Consider the following 20294-nt stretch of genomic DNA (forward strand, 5'->3'; position numbering starts at 1 on the left):
GTTTTTGATTTTAGCCATTCTGACAGGAGTGAGGTGATCTCTCATTGTGGTTTTGATTTGCATTTCCCTGATGATAACTTTCATGTGTCTGTTGGCCATCTGTATGTCTTCTTTGGAGAAATGTCTGTTCATGTCTTCTGCCCATTTTTTAATTGGAATTTTTTGTTTTTTGGGTGTTGAGTTGTATAAGTTTTTATATATTTTGTTTTGTTTTGTTTTTTAAAGATTTTATTTATTAGAGAGATCACAAGCCAGGGGGTGGGTAGGGTAGAGGGAGAAGCAGACTCCCCGCTGAGCAGAGAGCCCGAGGCGGGGCTCGATCCCAGGACCCTGGGATCATGACCTGAGCCTAAGCAGACACTTAACTGACTGAGCCACCCAGGTGCCCAGAGTTTTTATATATTTTGGGTACTAATCCTTAATCAGAGGTGTCATTTGCAAATATCTCTTCCCGTTTTGTAGGTTGTCTTTTTGTTAATTGTTTCCTTCGCTGTGTGGAAGCTTTTTATTTTGATGTAGTCCCAACAGTTTATTTTTGCTTTTGTTTCCCTTGCCTCAGGAGACATATCTAGAAAAAAATTGCTATGTCTTATATTGGAGAAATTACTACCTGTGTTCTCTTTTAGGGTTTTTATGGTTTCAGGTCTCACATTTAGGTCCCGGCTAGAATTTTCTTCACTTATTTTTCTGCCTGTCCACTTCCCATTTACCCTTCAAAAACCAGTTCAAGATCATTTTCTTATGTTGTTGACTTGCTTTACCTTCCTTTCCAAGCATAATTCAGTGAGCTCACTTCTGTTATAACACTTGTTACATTCTGTTAGCTTATTAATTATGTTTCATCTCTGATCTGTGAACAAGTTAGGAAAAGTTCAGATGTCTGATTATCTTGGTTTGAATTCTAGCTTTGTCACTTACTAGGTACATGCCTTTGGGCAAGTAACTTTTAAGTTTTCTATGCTTTAGTTCTATTGTCTATAAAGTAGGTTAGTACTAACACCTTTCTTATATGTTATTGGGAGAACTAAATGTGATAGTCTTCTAATATTCTGAGATACCATTTTTCACATGCTAAACAATAAATGTTAGATATTTATTTTTATGGCTGTTTCTTCCGCCTTTACTAGTGTCTGCAAAAAGAAGGCACTTGATGTTTTTTATTTCTTAAAGGGAAGTTTTTCCATACAGACTTATAGTTTGTCATTTCAGTTAACCCTTTATAATTTGTATGCTTATCATAAGAGGCTTTGTTGTCTTAAAGCAACTTCAGTTTTTACTGCCAGTTGGATTATTGTTTTATTTTTAAATATGCTGATGTTTTCCAACTTTCTTATGCCAAAATAAGTAATGAAGGAGCAAGGTAAGCACCCCAGAAGTGTGTGTTATCTTTCTGAGGTGTGGTTACTGTACTTGGAGTTGTCTGACGGATCTGTTCTGTCTCTGCAGGCCTTGTGTAGAATCACCCGTCATTCTCCTACTGCCTTCCAGAGTGTTATTGAGAAGGTGGGACTGAACTCCGTGATAAACTCCCTGGCCTCAGCCATCTGCAAAGTTCAGCAGTACATGTTGACCTTATTTACTGCAATGTTGTCTTGTGGGATTCATCTTCAGAGGCTAATCCAAGAAAAGGTTTGACTTAGATTTCACCTATTACTGTACTTTAAAAATTGTTGTTGAACCATTGCAGTTGCAGGAGAAAACAAGTAATATCATCTCTATAGAATTTATTTTTCTTCTCAGGGGACCTTTTTGAACTTTGCCAAACCCCTGTACCAGAAGCCATTCATCTGATGATGTTGTAAGAGTCTTTTAGTGATTAAAATAGAAATCCAGTAAGTGGCTCTGCCTGCGTGTCCCATTTTATTAATGAAAAGCTGGAAAATTTATGAGTCCTTCCTATATGCTGATATTTCTTATGCCTCTGGCTCTTCAGCCCCCATCTCCTTCCCCATATGCTTTGTCTTCCCTTTATATTCTCTGCTTACTTGGACTCCTTTCTTGCCCCTTTCCTTGTCCAGTATTTGGCTAACACAAATCACCTGGACAACTCCCTTTCTCCTGTTTTTAACTTAGTTTCCTTCTAATCCTTTGATATTTCTTTATGTACAGTAGAGTTTTTAAATATTCAGTTCTGATCCCAAAACTGCACAGCTGTGAAGAAGTCTCTGTGGTAGCCTTCCTCAACATGTCTTCTCCTCAATGTGTCTGCCCGCTAAAGAGTGATCCGAGAACCAGAAGCAATGGGCATCACCTGGGAGAGGGTTGGAAAGGCAGCCCCTTGGGCCCCACCTTGGGCCTGCTGAATCTGAATCTACATTTTAATGAGATCTCTAGGTGGTTTGTTCGAACTTTATGATTTGAGAAGCCCTGTCCTAGAGTATTAGTGCTGAGTGAGGTGTTACCAGGTAGAAAAGGTGGACCATGTTTGTATATACATGTTTGGAAAGCTATGAGTCAAAGTGAAAGGGATAGTTTTAACTGTGCAGCCTTTCCCAGTGTTTTATATGCTCATGTGTATTTTGAATCTTCAGAAGGGTAATGTAGTGTGTGGCGTTCTTTAACCTTATTGGACCAATTGTCCTTTTTTTAGAGGGGAGATGCCTATCAAATTGGAGTTTTGAGAACTCGGTGAAGGTAATGCTCCTAACATGTGGAGAATGGAACCACTTACATACACTACTTGCCTTGGTTCTTGTGTGTTATGGTCCACACATTAAATTCTGGTTTTTAAAATTTCAGTAATTATGAATAATTATCTGATTTACATAGTAAACTTGATCTGTCAGAGTCAAGATGGAGAGTAAACCACTTCTTGCCTTTATTCTGATTAGTCTGATTTAGATTCTGCTATGAAGTTTGAGCCTCAGAGAAACTTGTTTTTTCCCAACAGTCTGTGTATCTCATTTTTGCTATTAAATTTTCCAAGTCATTAAATATTGTTACATTGTATTAGAAAAAGCCCCACTTGAGTAGTTTTCTGTGTAAATTGTGATAAGAGAGGCTGAGAGTTTTTGCAGTTTTTTTTTTTCCACTCTCAGAACAGGTATGGATTGACTTAGTTTCACAAAGGTAGTAAAATAAGATGCATTGATTAATGTGATTTTGTAATTGTTTTATAATATATAATATTCCATGTATCTTAACAAAAGGAATGATTGAACACTGAAATGTATTGAATAAGTAATCTTTTGATTTTGATTAATACTGGTCCTGAAAAAAATTATGGTAGAAAAGATATAATACAAAATTCACCATCTTCACCATTTTTAAGTTTATAGTTAGTAGTGGTAAGTATATTCACATTGTTGTGGAACAGATCTCTAGAACCTTTTCATCTTGCAAAACTGAAACTCTGTGCCCACTAACCATTTAGGGTGCTGTGTTCTAAGACTCGGGGCTTTATTTGAACCTGTTTTAGTAGGCCTCCTCTGACATGGAACCGGCAGAGAAAGGAGGGCGATGCCTGTGTCTGCCTCACTGAGATGGAAATCCATGTTCCTTGGTGGGCTTCTGTTGACACCCCGGGGGTGCAGAGAGCCCCTCTTTACTGCTGGGCAAGGGTGCGAGTCCACACTCTCCATAGGCCTCCTCTGATGCCCCCCTAGCTGGGAGTGGGGAGGGCTCCTCATTTACTGTCTCGCCTGCCACTATAGGGTGGGAGTGTGAGCCTCATTTCTGGGGGAAGGTGCTGAAGGTGCAGACTTCCCACTTGCCTTCTCTGCTGCCATCTTGGTGGGGAGCGAAAAAGGAATCTGGTTAGTGCTATATATGGGTGGAGACCCAGGCTCCCCACGTGGTCTGTACTGACACCAGGGTTGGGGCGAATGGCTGTTGTTGGGTGGGTGTTATTGTCAGCTCTCCACTTGCTCTTTTCTGGTATTGCCCTTGTGGGGAGAGTGTTGGCTATTGAGGGTAGGAGTTTAAGCTTCCCACTTGCCCTGGGCTGATGGGGATGGCGTCATGGTTTTTCCATGATGTTCGGCTAGAGTAGAGTAGCTATTGTTTGAAAGTTTTCAATCTTTCTGGGCTGCCCCTTTCTTGGTCCTTTGGCTTGAGAGAGCTGATCTTTCTTACGTTTTGTGCCTATAGATGTTTCTAGGCTCCTGGATTATCCAGCACTCAATCCAGGATATCTGAGGCAAAAAATAAAACCCAGTCAGTTCATTGCCATGTTGATGCTCAGGTCCTGAGGTTCCTACTGGTTCTGTCTTCTCTCTACCTTTCAGAGTTGTCTTATGTTTGTTTATATCCAACTTCCAGGGTTTTTAGTTGTGCTTAGTGGGAAGAATAGGAAAAAGTGCATCTCCTCTCTCTTGTCCTTTAATTTTTAAAATGTTTCTGTGACAGGTCAATAATATGCAGTGAATTCTCTTTTAAAATGTAAGATTCTATTTTTTATTAATTAAAAAGTATTACCATTTATTGAACATTTACTATGGGCCAGTTAGTGACTTGCAATCCTGGGGTATTCGCGGATGAAACTTAGTGTGTTGAGTAATTTTGTCAAGTTAATGGAGGATGTAAGTGCTAGAGCTAATGCTCATGCCAGACAAATGAGGGACGCAGAACAGTTTTGGATAATGTTGATATTCTGAAGAACGTAAAACAGAGTAATGTGATAGAGTGTCTGTAATAGCGTGCAAAGAGTGCAGGTAATAATATTACCTGGGTGTGTGTGTGGGGGGGCGGGGAGAAGTCAGGGAAGGCTTCTCTGAGGAGGTGTCATTCCATCTGAACCCTGAATGACAAGGAGTTTGCTCTGTGAAGCCCTGGGGCGGGGGGAGGGGGAGAACTTTATAGTTCAGCTTCCCTGAGGTGTGAGAGATCTTGGGAAGGTCTGGAAAGAGAAAGAAGGCCCACAGAGCTGAACCTAGTGAGCAGGGGGTGGGGAAGAGGCCACTGGGAAGAGGCTGGGAACGGAGGGAGGCCTAGATCATGTAGGATCGTGATATTGGCCTTCCTCATGGGTTTTATTTTTACTTAAAAGTGCATTTAAAAAAATAGACATGTGTATTTCAGGGGCAGGTTTAGCAACCTTCTTATTGCTAAGTTGAGCTGCTTTTCTGAGTGTTTGGTTGTTAACAGGTTAGAATAAGTGAGAGAGGAGAGGACTTGGGAACAACAAGTACCAGCTCTACTTCCTGTTGGACAGAAGAAGAGCTGCATGTGTGCTTTTTGGGGAACCATGGACTGTATATCATGATCTTTTAAAAACTGAAAATGAGTCCCCAGAAGAGGTTCACACTATTCCTTTTAAATAAAAGAAATTACCGTTTAGTGCCGAAAATTTAGAAGAAGCTAAAGAATAAGACAAAATCAGCTGTGATCTCACTGCCCAGAGATAATGACTATGAACATGTTGGTCTGTCTCTTTTTAGTCTTTTGTCTGTGTGTCTATGTCTTTTATGCACACATTTATGAAATTAGGATCCAAATGTGTAGGTTTATCTTTTTTAAAAATTTATTAGAGAGAATGTGAGTGCACTCACGCTCATGTGTGGGGGGAAGGGGAATGGGGGGAATGGGCAGAGGGGGGAGGGAGAAGGACAAGCAGACTCCACGCCCATTGAAGAGCCCAGTGCAGGGCTCGATCCCATGACCCTGAGATCATGACCTGAGCCGAAACCAAGAGTCAGATGCTCAACCCATCTGAGCCACCCAGGCACCCCAATGTGTAGATTTATCTTGATGGCACTTTGTCATTAAATATTCCCCAAGAACATTAAAGAGTATTATATAATTTTTCATTTTGTGGTACTACAATAATTTAATTCTTTCTCCACTATTGAACTGTTTGCTTCTCATTTTTTGATTTCCACTGACCGTGATGCAGTGAACATCCTGTTGCATACATCTTTGTGTTCACTGCTAATGGATTACCACAGGTATTATCCACATTTAGAAGGCTCTGCCTAGACAGTGCTAGACTATTCTCTAGAAAGGTAAATGATGAGAGTATAATGACTTGAAATTTAACCAGCAATCATTAGAGACATGCTATCTTTCTCTTATAATAAAACGTGGGGTTTGGGATTATTAGCAGCATACTGCATGTTTTCATAGTTATTTGCAGTTAGCAGTTAACCTGACTCTCCATTTGAACTATGTAACTGTAGCCAGGTTTTCATCTTAAACTAGACTAATCAGATTATTATTCCCTTCTGAATCATGCTCATGTTCTTGAGTGGGTAGTGAGGTATTAAAGGAATTTGTTCAGGTTACTCTCTTACCTGTACGAGCTACTTGCATGTCCGTGCCCTTAGCTGACCAGTATCCAGCACCCATGTGTATCGGTGATGTTTAATTTGTTTTGTATTGCCATCTTTAAAATGATCTTCTTTCCCATAAAGGTGCTAAATGGCGGAATATTCCTTTATCCAAAAACAAGTGTTAGTTCCATACACTGGGATGTGAAAAGTGAGCGATCACAGCCATGGTGACAGGGGACTCTCTGAGTCACAAATCATGTGTTCTGAATATTCTAGTAACTGGAGAAATTGAGCAAAACAACAAGTGACAAGTAGTTTTTCCATTTTTTTTTTCCTCCCCAAATACTCAACACGATACTTTTTGTACCATTGGTAGATGGTACTTTATTTATTTATTTTTTAAAGATTTTATTTATTTGAGAGAGACAGAGAGAGTGAGAGAGAACACGAGTGGGGTGAGGGACAGAGGGAGAGGCAGGCTCCCCGCTGAACAGGGAGCCCGATACGGAGCTTGATCCCAGGACTCTGGGATCATGACGTGAGCCGAAGGCAGATGCTTAACTGACTGAGCCACCCAGGCACCCCGGTAGATGGTAATTTATATGTAATTCCTGTGTCATTCCTAGAGGTTAGGAATTGATAACTTATTCACAATTCAGATACATGAGTGGCTATGAACAAGAGGCTTCTGGAAGGTATGACCAGGTGTAAGAGAAAAACATGTAGATTAGGTGTGAGTTCATTTAGTAATCCTTGCCCTAGAAACTTTTTTTTGGTTTTCCTTGCTGTTTTAGTTTTATTTTTGTGGTTCTTCCAAGCTGTTAATGTGTCCTACAGATATTCAATATTTAAGACCTGGGGCTGGATTAGTTTGGGAGTTCATAAATGTATTTCCTGCTGTTTTATTGAGGAGAAAGATGTTGGATGAGGTCATCGCAATTTCCCTTAATTACCAGAGCAAGAAATGTAGAGTAGGAAATGCTAATCTAATGTATTTTTATCAGGTTATATTTATAACTTTTGTGAATTTTGGGGTTTACATGTTTAGTATAGAAAATTCAGAGTGTACGAAATACAGACGACTGATGTGCTTACCTCCCTGAGGTAATCTCTGTAAAAATTCTCATATTCTATCCCTTTCAAATTCGTATTTGTTGTGCATGGATACACACACACACACGCCCATGCATTCCCATATTCCTTCCTCTCTGCTGTCACACACACATACTGTTAGAATCTTTTTTGCAGAAATTGGATCAACTATATATTGTTTGGTAATCCATATTTTTTCTATTCCATGACATGTTTAGGAATGTGTGTCTAAGTCAGTATAACTCTTCAATATTATTTTTAAAGGGTAATGACATTCCATCACATGAAAGTATCACCAGTTAGCCCAGCAGCTCACTACTCCCCATCTAAGAATTATTTTGCCATTGTTTCCCCAGGTAGAACATTCTTATGGCCTTTTGCGTGGCCATCCTTAATTTTTCCTTTAGGATAAAACTTTTAAGTAAAATTGCTAGGTTAGTCTCATTTTTAGAAAGTTCCTTTCTCTTCATAGTTTATAGATTTAAAAAAACCCCACTATGGTTGTATGTTTGTTTGCAGATAGACTCAGTGCCAGTAAAGAGTGTGGTAACGTTGCATCCAGATTATGTGTCTCTCACATCTGCCAAAATGTTTTGGTTTCAGGCAGTATTAAGTGCATGGCTACAATCCCATCATTCCTTTTGATTTACTTTTCTGTCTTTGAAAATTTCAGCCTGGATACTTAGAGATCACTTGGTAAGTTCTCTCTTTCTTTTTTTCATAATCTCTGAATCTTTTACATTCACTGAACCACAGTGAGTCATTTCTGGGTTGTTGAAAGTTGTGGCTCTGTTACTTTGGTCTAGAAATCATGCTAATTATGAAATCTATTTCTTGTGACGTCAGGGTGTCTGATAGAAGGTGACTGGTTATGGAATTTAGAAATCTGACCAGAACAATAACAGAATCTTAAAAGGTACTGTTTTTGCCAGTATGGCTGACTTGTCCTTGCAGGGACAAGACTGAATTTTCAGGAAAATAACAAAGATGCGGAAGCTAACAGTGAAGATGAAATGAAAATTGGGAGGGCTACTGTGAGAGTGATGGGGCCACAGACTGGTTATCAGGGGACTGGAATCTGTGTGTGTGTGTGTGTGTGTGTGTGTGTATGTAGCATATGTGTATGGGGTGGGGATATGTGTGTGTATGGAGTGTGGGGTGTGTGTGTGTGCAGCGTTTGTGCATGTATGTGGGGTGTGGGTATGTGTGTGTGGGTGTGTATAGGGCATGGTGAGTGTGCAGTGTGTGTACAGGGTTCGTGTATGCAGGGTGTGTATGTGTGTGTGTGGGTGTGTGGTGTATGTGTGCAGGGTGGGTGTGTGTGGGGTGGGGGTATGTGCAGGGTTTGTGTGTGCAGGGGGGTGTGGATTATGGATGGTGTGTGCGTGTGTGTGCACATGCATGAGGGTGTGTGTGTGTTCAATAAGAAGAGTGAAACCTAAAAACCATTGAGAGAACAATGTAATTGGCCCATATACACCCATCATCCTCATCATCAATTTTCAGTACATGCTGATGACGTGTCATCTCTGCTCCCTCTTCACTTGTACTTCATTTCTACACACTCCTTTTACCTCTGAATTATTTTGAAGCAAAACATGGACATCATATCATTTGTAATTATTTCATCTATATCTGTAGAAGATAGCAATCTTTTTAAATAGATATATTCACAATATTATTAAACACCAACCAATGAATAAGTTCTCTTTTTTTTTCCCCCTGGGTTTTCTTGTTTTTGGTTCTTTTTGAATAAGTTCTTAATACAGCCATATATCCAGGCAGAGTTCACTTGACTGGCTCATCAATGATTATTTTCTAGATTGTTTGAATCAGGATCAAATCAAGGTCTGTATATCTCCTTTCTAATTCAGGTTAATTTGTCTCTTAATTCTCTTTAAATCTATAGATCCCCTTATCATTTTTAAATTTTTTATTTATTTTTTTAGTCCTTGAAATGAGTCTGTTATAAGGAAAACAGTCATAGTTCATGGGCCTTTCATGTTTGGATTTTGCTGATCTAATCTAGCAAACAACATAGTGTTGTGTCCTTTAAACTGCTGCTCCTGTATTTCTTGTATAAATTTATAGGTTTGAGCAGATCCAAATTAGATTTTTTTTTTTTTAAAGATTTTATTTATTTATTCATGAGAGACAGAGAGAGAGAGAGAGAGGCAGAGGGAGAAGCAGGCTCCCACCGAGCAGGGAGCCCGATACGGGACTCGATCCTAGGACCCTGAGATCATGACCTGAGCCGAAGGCAGACGCTTAACCATCTGAGCCACCCAGGCGCCCCCAAATTAGATTTTTTTTGAAGACAGTTCATTCGTGGTTTTTTTTGTTTTGTTTTGTTTTTTATTTTTTAAAGATTTTATTTGAGAGAGCGAGAGTGCATGCACACAAGCAGGGGGAGGGGCAGAAGGAGAAGCAGGCCCTCTGCTGACAGAGAGCCCGACATGGGGCTTGATCCCAGGACCCTGGGACCATGACCTGAGCTGAAGGCAGATGCTTAACCAATTGAGCCACCCAGGCGCCCCTGTCTTTTCTTTTAAGATTTTATTTATTTATTTGACAGAGAGAAAACTAACACAAGAGCACACAAGCAGGGGGAGCTGCAGAGGGATAGGGAGAAGCAGGCTCCCTGCTGAGCAGACTGCCAGTTGAGCTGGGCGTTGAGCTGGGGGATACCAGGACCCTGAGATCATGACCTGAGCCAAAGGCAGACGCTTAACTGGGGAACCACCCAGGCGCCCCAGTGGTGTGTGTTTTTCATAACAGAACTCACACACGGATGACTTGGATCTCCCTTTTCCGATACAAAGAATGAGCAGTGGCTTCACTTCCGATCTACTCATTATAAGTTTCCTCACCAGCTCTCCTTGTAATGGTTTTAGCAGCTGTCAATGATAATTGCTGAGATATATTGTTTTGGTACGGGTGAAAATATACTGCTATCATTCTGACTTCATGTCTTAATTGAAATTGCTCTATAGAAAAAAAGCTCTTATCAACTGAGGAGTAGTTTACGTAAGATTGACTTACTTACCGGGCTTTGGAATCAGGAGTTGGTTTCCCTAGCAGTCTCCAAAGACTTACTTTTTAGGACTGGGACTTTAAAGGATACTTTAGTTCCCTTATGAACTCACGGATTTTAATATTTTGGTATGTTTCCATTGTGGATGATGTTCTTTTCAGTACTAATAGTGTTGCTGCTTTAGCCAGTGGAAGCCTCCATAAGTGGCCTCCTGGGTCCTTTTGTCAGAAATCCAATAGACTTTACTTTCTTGCCTTCTGATGGAACAGTGTGTTTTAGGCTTCTCTTGCACGTTTTCTGCTCTGCATCTGGAACCAGTCGTTCCTCCAAAGAGCCCCGGTTCCTCTAGTGGGAAATAATGTTTAGAGACCATAATCTGATTGAAGTACTCACTGCTACTGGGTTGGTTATTGTTTCTAGGCATTCCCATCAGATAGAGCCAGGAAATAACTCTTTTAAAAATACATCTGTTCATACTGGTATTTCCAATTGCAGTATTTTGCCTAATTTATTTTATATGAGTAATTCTTTCTCTTAAGTTAAAAATCTTGTTTTCTATTGACATTATTTGCTTTACAATATTTATAGAAGTCTCAGAATAACAGTGATATTATTAATACTGTTATGATTTCTGAATACAACCTAGGATTTTTGTGCAATTGTTTTAGTGCTTAGGGTATGTCTAACTCGATGTGTTGTCAGATTAGTATGTGGTAAATTCTTTTCAAATAATTCTTTTTTTTTTGTCTTCTTAAACCACCAACATAATGTACCCTTAAGTTTATCATTTTCTTTTTGATTTGAGGGGATTGCTTTTTAAAAGTTTGATTTAATTTGTTTTATAATCATGTAAAATGTTGATATTTTTTTTAAAGATTTCTTTCTTATTTTTTTAAGATTTTATTTATTTATTTGACAGAGAGAAACACAACGAGAGAGGGAACACAGCAGGGGGGAGTGGGAGAGGGAGAAGCAGGCTTCCCGCTGAGCAGGGAGCCCGATGCGGGGCTTGATCCCAGGACCCTGGGATCATGACCTGAGCCGAAGGCAGACGCTTAATGACTGAGCCACTCAGGTGCCCTGCTGATATGGTTTTAATGTCAGTTTACAAAGAATCAATTCAGAGGAAACTGTTTTCCATCTCTACCCTCTTCACTTGTTTCCTTCTTTATGTATTGAATGTAAACATTTTTATTAGTATCTGTTTAAATCTTCTATTTAAAAAAAAATCGAATATAAGCAACTATGTCTCTTTCCCTGTATCTTTCTATTTCTCTCTTTATATCCATGTGTTATATCAATGTATTTATCTTTGTATTTATCTCTAAAGTTTTTATTAATGTGTTATTTATTTTATAGATATATCTCCTTCATCTTATCTACCTGCACCCCCCGCCCCCAGTGGTCCTATATTTATCTATGGGTAAAGGGTTAAGAATTGTACTTTCAGTTTACTTTCCAGCTCTGTGTTTCTGGAAACCTAAGACCAACCTGTCATCTGTGAAGTTGTTACAAGAGAGATTGGTGCCTGTGGGGTATGAAGCTTCTAAGCCAGGGTGACTCCCATACCCACCCAGTGTGGCTCTTTTCTTACTATGCCAAGCTGTGCTCGGTAGGCTATGGCCAGAGCAACTTCTGATGCTGCCTTCCCAGCAAGTTCTGGTTTCTGAGCAAACCGGTTGAAAATGTGATCTATGGTTGTCTTTTGCATCAGTATGTCTAGTTGACTCTAAAATGACCTCTGGTGGGTGCTGTATTATTCTCTCCCTTCTTTAGACTAAAGGACAGCATATGCCATTTTGTACCTTGTTTTTTGTTTACTTGGTATATATTTCAGAGATCACTGCATTGTTGTTAATAGATATGTTCTTTGTGTGCGGCCCCCCCACCCCACTCTTTTAAAAATGTTGCTTCATAGTGGATGTGCCACGTTTTAGTCAACCATTCTGCTTTTGAAAGATATTTGGCTGTTAGGTCTCTTTTCTTACATTATCAGACTAAAATATGAAAACTTGAAGAATTTTTAAAAGAAAATATAAGTGGCTATCTTTGTGACCTTGCTGTAGGGGAAGTTTTCTTAAGGCTTAGTATCCAGCATGTAAAAAATAGCCTATGTATAAAAAGGAAAAGACAAGACAAAATGAACATAGGCTATGAAGACTTAATTCATAGAAGAAGAAACTAGAATGATCCATAATGTTGGGAAAAGATGCTCACACTGAAGTTGATGAATAAAATAAAGGTTAAAATGAGTTAGTTTCATACATTTTAGGTTGGCAAATATATAAGTCTGACAGAGTTGTTGGTGAAGGTATAGACCAGTGGGAACCCTCCTAGGTAAAATGGTATAATCACTTTGGAGTGCAATTTCATACTCTCTAGTGAAGTTGAAGATGCACATAGCATAGCAATAAATATTTCCGTTAGGAACGTATCCTTGTACAGTTGTACGCAGAAACAGAGTATTTGTCTCAGCATTTTTGTAGTGTCAGAAGGTGGCAAGTGATGTAAAAGTCAATCAACAAAGGATTGGGAAATTAAATTGTGATATATCCATATGATGGAACAATACATAGCAAGTAAAAATGAGTTAACTAGACTGAAAATGTATTGATTTGGATAAATCTCATAAATAAAACTGAGTAAAAAAGGTAAGCTGAAAAGGATATGGACAAAAGAATAATATACACAAAGTTTAAAATATGTAAAAATATTTATTTTTTATGGGTACATAATTCTGTTGTAACCACCAGAGTTCTGAGTGTGCCTTTTTGTAATGGAGGGCAGCGGCTTCAGCTCTGTCTCTGTAATATGTTGTTTCTTTAAAAAAAAAATAAAAGGAATTTGGGTTTATTTTTTCTAAATATTAAGATTCGATAAAGTTGAATGGATTTTTAAAATCACTTTTCTGATTCCTTGAAATGTTTCATAATTTGGATAAAAGGATTCATGTTATAGCACTCAAGTTATAATTTACATTTTCTTCACTTTTGAAGTTTCTCATGATCTCTAGGGAACATTTGGTAGTTTTCTCCTTGAGATTGTGTGTGTGGTGATCGTGGCTATGGTGTTAGGTGTGATAGTCTGCCTACCACATGGATAATTTTTACCATTTGCAGTATGGTCTGAAAGGAAAACCATGGTAACATCTCATAGATACTCATTTGTGATTTTTTTTTTTCTTGAAGTGCAAGAATTCTTACTTCAAAAATTCTGGTGTTGGGGCACCTGGGTGGCTCACTTGGTTGGGCATCTGCCTTCAGCTCAGGTCATGATCCCCGGGGTCCTAGGATCAGGCCCCACCACCTCCCTGCTCAGCAGGGGTGGTCTGCTTCTCCTTCTCCTTCTGCCTGTCCCCCTACTTGTGCTCTCTCTCTCTCTTAAATAAAATCTTCAAAAAAATTCAGGTGTTTACTAACAATATGACTACCAATGAAATACATCTTTTAGTTTACATTTATTGAGTTTTGGTATCATTTGTGATTCTAAGCTTCCTTTTGTTCTTTAGAAATGAACTTGAAGGTAGAGACACTGTAACATGTATTTTATTTAAATTCAATTTAGTTAACATATACTGTATTATTAGCTTCAGGGGTAGAATTTAGTGATTCATCAGTTGCATATAACACCCAGTGCTCATTATGTCAGGTGCCCTCCTTAATGCCCATCACCCAGTTACCCCATCCCCCACTCACCTTCCAGCAACCCTCAGTGGTATAAAAAGATCTGATTGCTGGTCATTTTGTGCTTATTCCCAAGTGGTGCCAACCTGGTGCAATGAGTGGATTTTGAGTAGGATACATATATACACTTAAAATAGTTACTTAAAAATATTTGTATGCTTGTTGGCTTGTCCAGATAGTCCATATTTGAGATTGTCGCTTTATAATTGATTTTAGATTATAATATTTTATGACAGGATTATTCAGATGATAGAATCAACGTCATAGCCCCTTGCCTATGAATTCTGTTGAAACTGAGAAAAACTCAAAGGTAAACATCATAAAATAATGTGTTCCTGTTGGGGTAGATTTGGGGAGGAAGAATGTTGCTGCTACATAGAATTTTTTCACCTCCTCAGATCTCCTCATAAAGGTGTCAAATTATTCCACAGATGCCAGAATAGGAGTGGGTGCGGTGAAATTGTGAATGGCAGTGTGGGGTCACCTGTTTGGGAGGTTGCGGAGAGAAGGAGAAGGTGCATTCGGTCAGTCCCAGAAACTGGGGAATCCAAGAATTTCCAGCAAGTACTCACTCTCTAACAGAAAATTCCCCACTCATTTTCCAAAGTGGAAAACCTGGCATGCAGTTCTTAGATTAGTCATCGAAAGTCGGGGAGAATTCCTAAGTTCTAGTGTGTGGTTGAGTACAGACAGACTGGGGAGGCCCACCCTGGTCTACATAAGTAGAGTAACATAAGCCCTTCCAGGTTTTCAGAAATACCCAAGAAAAACTCTTTCCTAGGAGAGCACTCCACGCTGGACCAACCAGCACTAGAATGCACATTAAATATGGTGGTGAGAGAAAAGATGTAGAGGACATTGGAGAAGGCAGCTCTGAGAAGGTGCTGTGGAGTTCACTCCAAGAGGCCATATGTGTGAACATTTCAGAGTCACAGCAGAGGAAAGAGCCCTCAAATCACAAAAATAACAAGTTATCCTGGTCTATCCTCACTGTCCACAGTAGAACCTCCTTCTCAAAAGTACAAGAAAATCCATTTCATTCAGACACCAACAAAGCAAAAGGGTTGTGGTCAAAAATCCATGAAAAGATAGTGTAAAAGAGTATATAGGAAGGTAAGAATAAGTGGTTCTGAATAACATCCCCCTGGACAATGGAGGATTAGTAATAAAAACATGGCTACAAAGCATATGAAAACTTCCAAACCTAATATTTAAAAAAAACTGAAACGAATTAGGAAATTTGGCATGGAAGCTATGGAAGAACTGCACAAGTCAGAAATAGGAGAGTGGAGAAGAGAACTGGGCTGTAGGAAAGTACAAAAAGATGACGTTATCTCAGGAAAGATTCCAAAATAAGGGGAAAAGCAGTAATGAAGACAGTTTATAAAGGAACACAAAGGGAAATAGGCACTAACACTTTTGTTTTACAAGGATAATAGGAATAGAAAGGAGAAAAGTGAAAAAAAAAATTAAGATTAAGATGAAAAGCATCCCAGTGACAGTCTTAGATATAGAGGAGACAAAGATAACCCAACATACAAAGAAGAAAACTAAGTCACTGAAACAGAACAAATACTAAAAAACTATGATCCAGACAACATTTTCCTGAGTAAAGCGTACTTGAATGGACAAATCAAAAGGACACGCAGCGTATCTAGGAAAATCATTCTACAATAGCAATAAGATGACAGTTTAAAGAAAACTCCTTTGAGCATCTAGGCAAAAGGACCTTAAATCTCAGCAAGTCACTTTTAAGGAAACGACAGTTTTACTGGCATCGGACATTTCCATAGTGACCCTTGATGTCACAATTCAGCTCCACTTATTCCTAAGGTATTTAAGATTTTTAAGAAAAGATATTAGCCAAGGATTTTATATTCAGTTACATTGGGTCTTTGTTATAAAAACCACAGGTAGATGTGTGAACATGGAAGAGATCAGTTCCTGTGAGCTCTTCCTGAGGCTTCTATAAGAGAATGAACTGCAGACAACCAAATAATGTTTGACTAAGCTAAGGCCAAGTAATGAGAATCAGGTTGATAGAATAGTATGTCATTCTAAACCTGCAGTGACTGTCTCCCTCCCTCCCTCCATCCATCCATATGCACACATATATGTAAATACATGCCTATGTGTGTATATAAAGGCATACAGTGAAAAGGGGTAAGTATATGAAAGTTACAATAAACTAGTCAGCTGCTTTGTAAATAAATCACTGGTGTGACTTAAAAAAAAAAAAAAAGAAAAAGCTTACCATAAAAACTCAGTGTCTGATTGCTAATGTTAGAAAATTGACAGCATATAAACTCCTGGAACTCTGCTGTGTTTCAGTTAATTGAGCTTTGAAAACTCACATCGTTTAAGTTACATAGATTCAAACATCTGCCTGGGTTATGTTTTTCCTAAGGTAAGTGACCTCGAATGTACCTTGTAGCTGGATAATCAGTAATGCATCCTTTGGACTTTATATGCTTTGGGGGTTAAAGATTTACACATTAATTTTTAAAGGCATAGCGTATTGCGCAGGTGAGTTTGTTCATGCTCACTGGTAAGAACGGCTTCCTTCTGAGTGTTACTGACTAGAAATACTGCCTTCTGAAAATTTTTTGCCTTATTAATTTTGACAATAGCTGCTGTCCATTTTTATTTTGGCAATCTAGGTTGACTGAAGTCGTTGCTTCAGATTTTATGTTTTGCCCAAGTAGCACAATAGCAATTAATAATAAACCAGAAGCTGTAGACCACTGTTATTTGGAAGTACCAAGAAAGATCACTGAGAAATTTTGTGCATGTAAAATTTAGAAAAATCTGAATGCTAAGCCTTCTCAGGCTTTTTTTTTTCTTCTCAGAGTCATTAGGCATACTGACTCAGTGGTCGCTAATTAAGCATTTAAAAGATGGTAATTTTTGCATACTCATCAGACCATGAGTTTGTATTGTATTTTTAGTCCGTCTACATTAATAAATGTATTTTGTGAGACATTTTAGTTAGATACTTGGCTAAACTTTAAGGAAAGTGTAGCCCAAAAACAATTTGAGATTTAATTAGTACATTTTTTTATTTCCATTGCTATTAAACAGGAAAAAATCGTGTCCGTGATTTCTCACTGTTTTCCTTGAGACTATTATCCGTTGATGGCTAGGCTGTACTCATTGATTTTTACCTGTGACAATTGATTGAAGCAGATCAATTTTTCCCTCTTGAGATTTGCAGGAGAAAATTTTGAAGTTTTCGACCTCATCATTATTTTTATTTATCTAATAGTTTTGTCTTTATGGGATGTAGTACAGGATGTTTTATCCTTTTGCTGAATTTTGATGAAGGTTTCATTTTGTTTGCTCTGGAAGCTTCACATATTTGGACCAATTCCTAGCTTTCTGAATATTTCATCATCTCATCTTCGTTAGGTAGATCTGTCCACTGTGAAATCACTGCCAAGTACCATTTGATTGTTGGACATAAACTCGTCTTGCTGTGGTTTGGTTATAGACCTACATGGCTTCTGCTTTTTTTCCCCACATGTAATATTTAGGTATGTTGAGCTGAATGGCAAGATGAATTTAAATCAAAGCTGAATACATAGTGGACTGCAAACTGAAGTGACCTGAGGTCATTTTTGGTTCTCTAAAGGTAGTTTTGATTATTCATCCTTAGCACTGTGTCTTTGCCTGCAGCCTATAATCTTCCCTCCTCAAGTGTTCTAAGACTAATACTGTTTTAGAGGTGTGGTGCATGTTGCTTAAGATTAATTATGGAGTCCTGGGCAGTTAGTGGTAGGGAATCAGACTGTTCATTTTTTTCAGATATGACTAAATGAGAATTTATTTAGGGCACAAGATGTTTTTAGGCCTCGATCCAAAATTGTAGTCTGTAATATACTGCATCTTCTCAAGGGACTCAGAGTTACTGTGTTACAAACAAATCTAGTATATAATTTCTTTTATTTTTAGTATTTGTTATAGTTTGTCTAGTTTTTTTCCCCCAATCAAAATCATAAATTATTTTAGTTTTGCAAGATTGTTAATAATGGCTGCATCCACTACACCAAGAAGAAATACGTTGGACCTCATCACTTGTGGGCGTTTCTATGTTTTAAAATTATGGCTATTACTGTACAAAATTTTTTTATGCCTGGAAAGTTTTCATCTTTCATTATACACTTAAGCTGTATTTCACTCATCTTTCCTCTGTAATAAACTACTTCAAAACATAGTGGCTTACACAAGGACAGTAATTCATTTTGCTCACAAATCTGTAATTCCAGCAAGGCCGTGTTAGCTGGGAAGATGGAGTGGGTTTGGAGAATAAATTTTCCAGATGGTTCATTCATATGAGCAGCGAGTTGGTGCTAGCCATTCAGTGGGCACCCCACTGGGGCTGTGGGTTGGGAGCCTCATTTGCTTCCCATGTGGGCCTCTGAAGGTTGCTTGGGCTTCCTTACAGCATAGTGGCTGGGTTCCACGAATGCTCTGAGAGGGATGCCCGGGTGGCACAGTCTGTTGAGCATCCGACTCTTGGTTTCAGCTTGGGTCGTGATCTTGAGGTTATGGGATCGAGCCCCACATTGTGCTCCATGCTCCACATGGAGTCTGCTTGAGTTTCTCTTCTCTCCTCTCTCCCTCTGCACCCCCCTACTGCCGCTCTGTCTCTCACTCTCTCTAAAATAAATAAATCTTAAAAAAAAAAAAAGGTATTTCCTGAGAGAAGCAGGCAGAGACCACATGGCCTTTTCTGACCTGGCTCTGGAAGTCATGTAGTGCCCCTTATGCACCTCCACCCACCAAGCGCGTTGTTAGTGTTTGCCATGAAAGAAGACAATGAAACGGGAAGTGGGCTAGATACAGTCTTTGCTACAGTTATGATTTACTTAACAGATCCCCTATTTTGGGATATTAAGATTGTTGCTTGTTTTTGTTTCTGTCATGTAAACAATACTACAGCAAACATTATTGTACTTAAAGCTCATTTGTTCATCACTTTGTTAGGAGAAATTTCTTGAGCTGTAACAGCTGTGTCAGAAGAAAATAACATTTTTAAGGCCTTTGAGAAATAACTCACTTTCCTCCCAGCTGGAGGAAAGGTTGAACACTTATTTTCATATGGGCTGTATTTAAGATTTATCCATTTACCCATGACCATGCCAACACTGGCTGCCATCCATTTTCATCTTTGCTGGTCTGCTTTGCAATGAATCAGAATCTTATTCTTCTGAAATTTGCATTTCTTTGCCCACTAGTGAGAGTAGAAGATTTATTTCCTTGTTAGGCAGTTTAGAGTTCTTTTATCAGTTGTTTGCTAGTTCATGTGTTTTTTAACTGGAGTGTTCATAATTTTTTTTTGGTAAAAGTGATTTATACATATTTCAAATACTTTTCCCAAGATTATATATTTATTTTGACAGATGTATCATAAGGCTGTTCCCCCACCCCTTCTTTAAATTGAAATTTTTAACAACACATTTGGAGTCTTTCTAGTGTAAGTAGAAAAGTAAGAATCTCAATAAATGAATAGTCTATTTATCTTTTTTATTTGCTGAAGTCTTAAATATACCTCTGATTGTTTTCCTCTTTCTATTGTTTTATTTATGTTTCCCATACACATTTCAAAACTTTAGTTCTTGCAGCACTTTATGATATGTTTTAGTAATTGTATGGAAAATACATTATTTAGTATTTTTAGTTATTTTAGTATTTTTAAGTTGGACAAAAAGCCTTCAATCATTATATCAAGCCTGTGAAAATGTCAGTGTAATCATCTCCATTTTATTTTGAAGTTGGGGAAATGGAATCCTAGAGAGGTTATTTTGTCAAGGAATGTGGCGTTTGTAGTCAGGTTTGCTTGGCTCCTGATTCCAAGTTCTTTCCCAGTCTGTATATTATGTTGCCACTCCAGTTGTTCAAGAGTTCTCTTATCACTCAATCAAAAGCTATGGTTTTCTTTGTTAAGTCATACATTTCTCTCAAGTTTTTTCTTAAAAGGTTTGTATTTTTGTTATTCTTTGTCGAAGGAATTCATCTTTTCATGACCTAATAGAGTGAAAACTATGGAGTTTTCAGTTTTATTTAGCCACTTTCCTAGGCACATGGAAAAGAAAGAGAAAGCACCAATTATATTTTTGGCATAATGGTTTTAGACTTGAATGCATAAATGCTAAATCTATGAGTACTTAAAAAATTTAAATGTTTAAAATTTAAGAAGATGCATTTTAATATACATAAAAATCTTTAGCAGGAGTATTCACCATTTATAACAGTGTATTTTCTTTAAGTAAATAC

The 20294-nt window shown here is 38.3% G+C and overlaps 1 protein-coding gene across 4 annotated transcripts in view; it reads left to right on the forward strand.

Moving 5' to 3' along the window:
- The window catches only part of ULK4 (unc-51 like kinase 4), a 594792-nt gene that overhangs the window by 131836 nt on the left and 442662 nt on the right, over window positions 1-20294 (forward strand). For 3 of the 4 annotated variants that reach the window (XM_078073211.1, XM_036080328.2, XM_036080329.2), the window contains exon 21: window positions 1447-1629. The exons of the other annotated variant lie outside the window; for it this stretch is intronic. In XM_078073211.1, coding sequence (XP_077929337.1) covers window positions 1447-1629 — 183 coding nt within the window. The remainder of the gene's footprint in view (window positions 1-1446; window positions 1630-20294) is intronic. 4 annotated transcript variants of the gene reach the window in all.

The sequence above is a fragment of the Halichoerus grypus genome, chromosome 1 (genome assembly GCF_964656455.1).
Source record: "Halichoerus grypus chromosome 1, mHalGry1.hap1.1, whole genome shotgun sequence".
NCBI classification, from domain to species: domain Eukaryota; kingdom Metazoa; phylum Chordata; class Mammalia; order Carnivora; family Phocidae; genus Halichoerus; species Halichoerus grypus.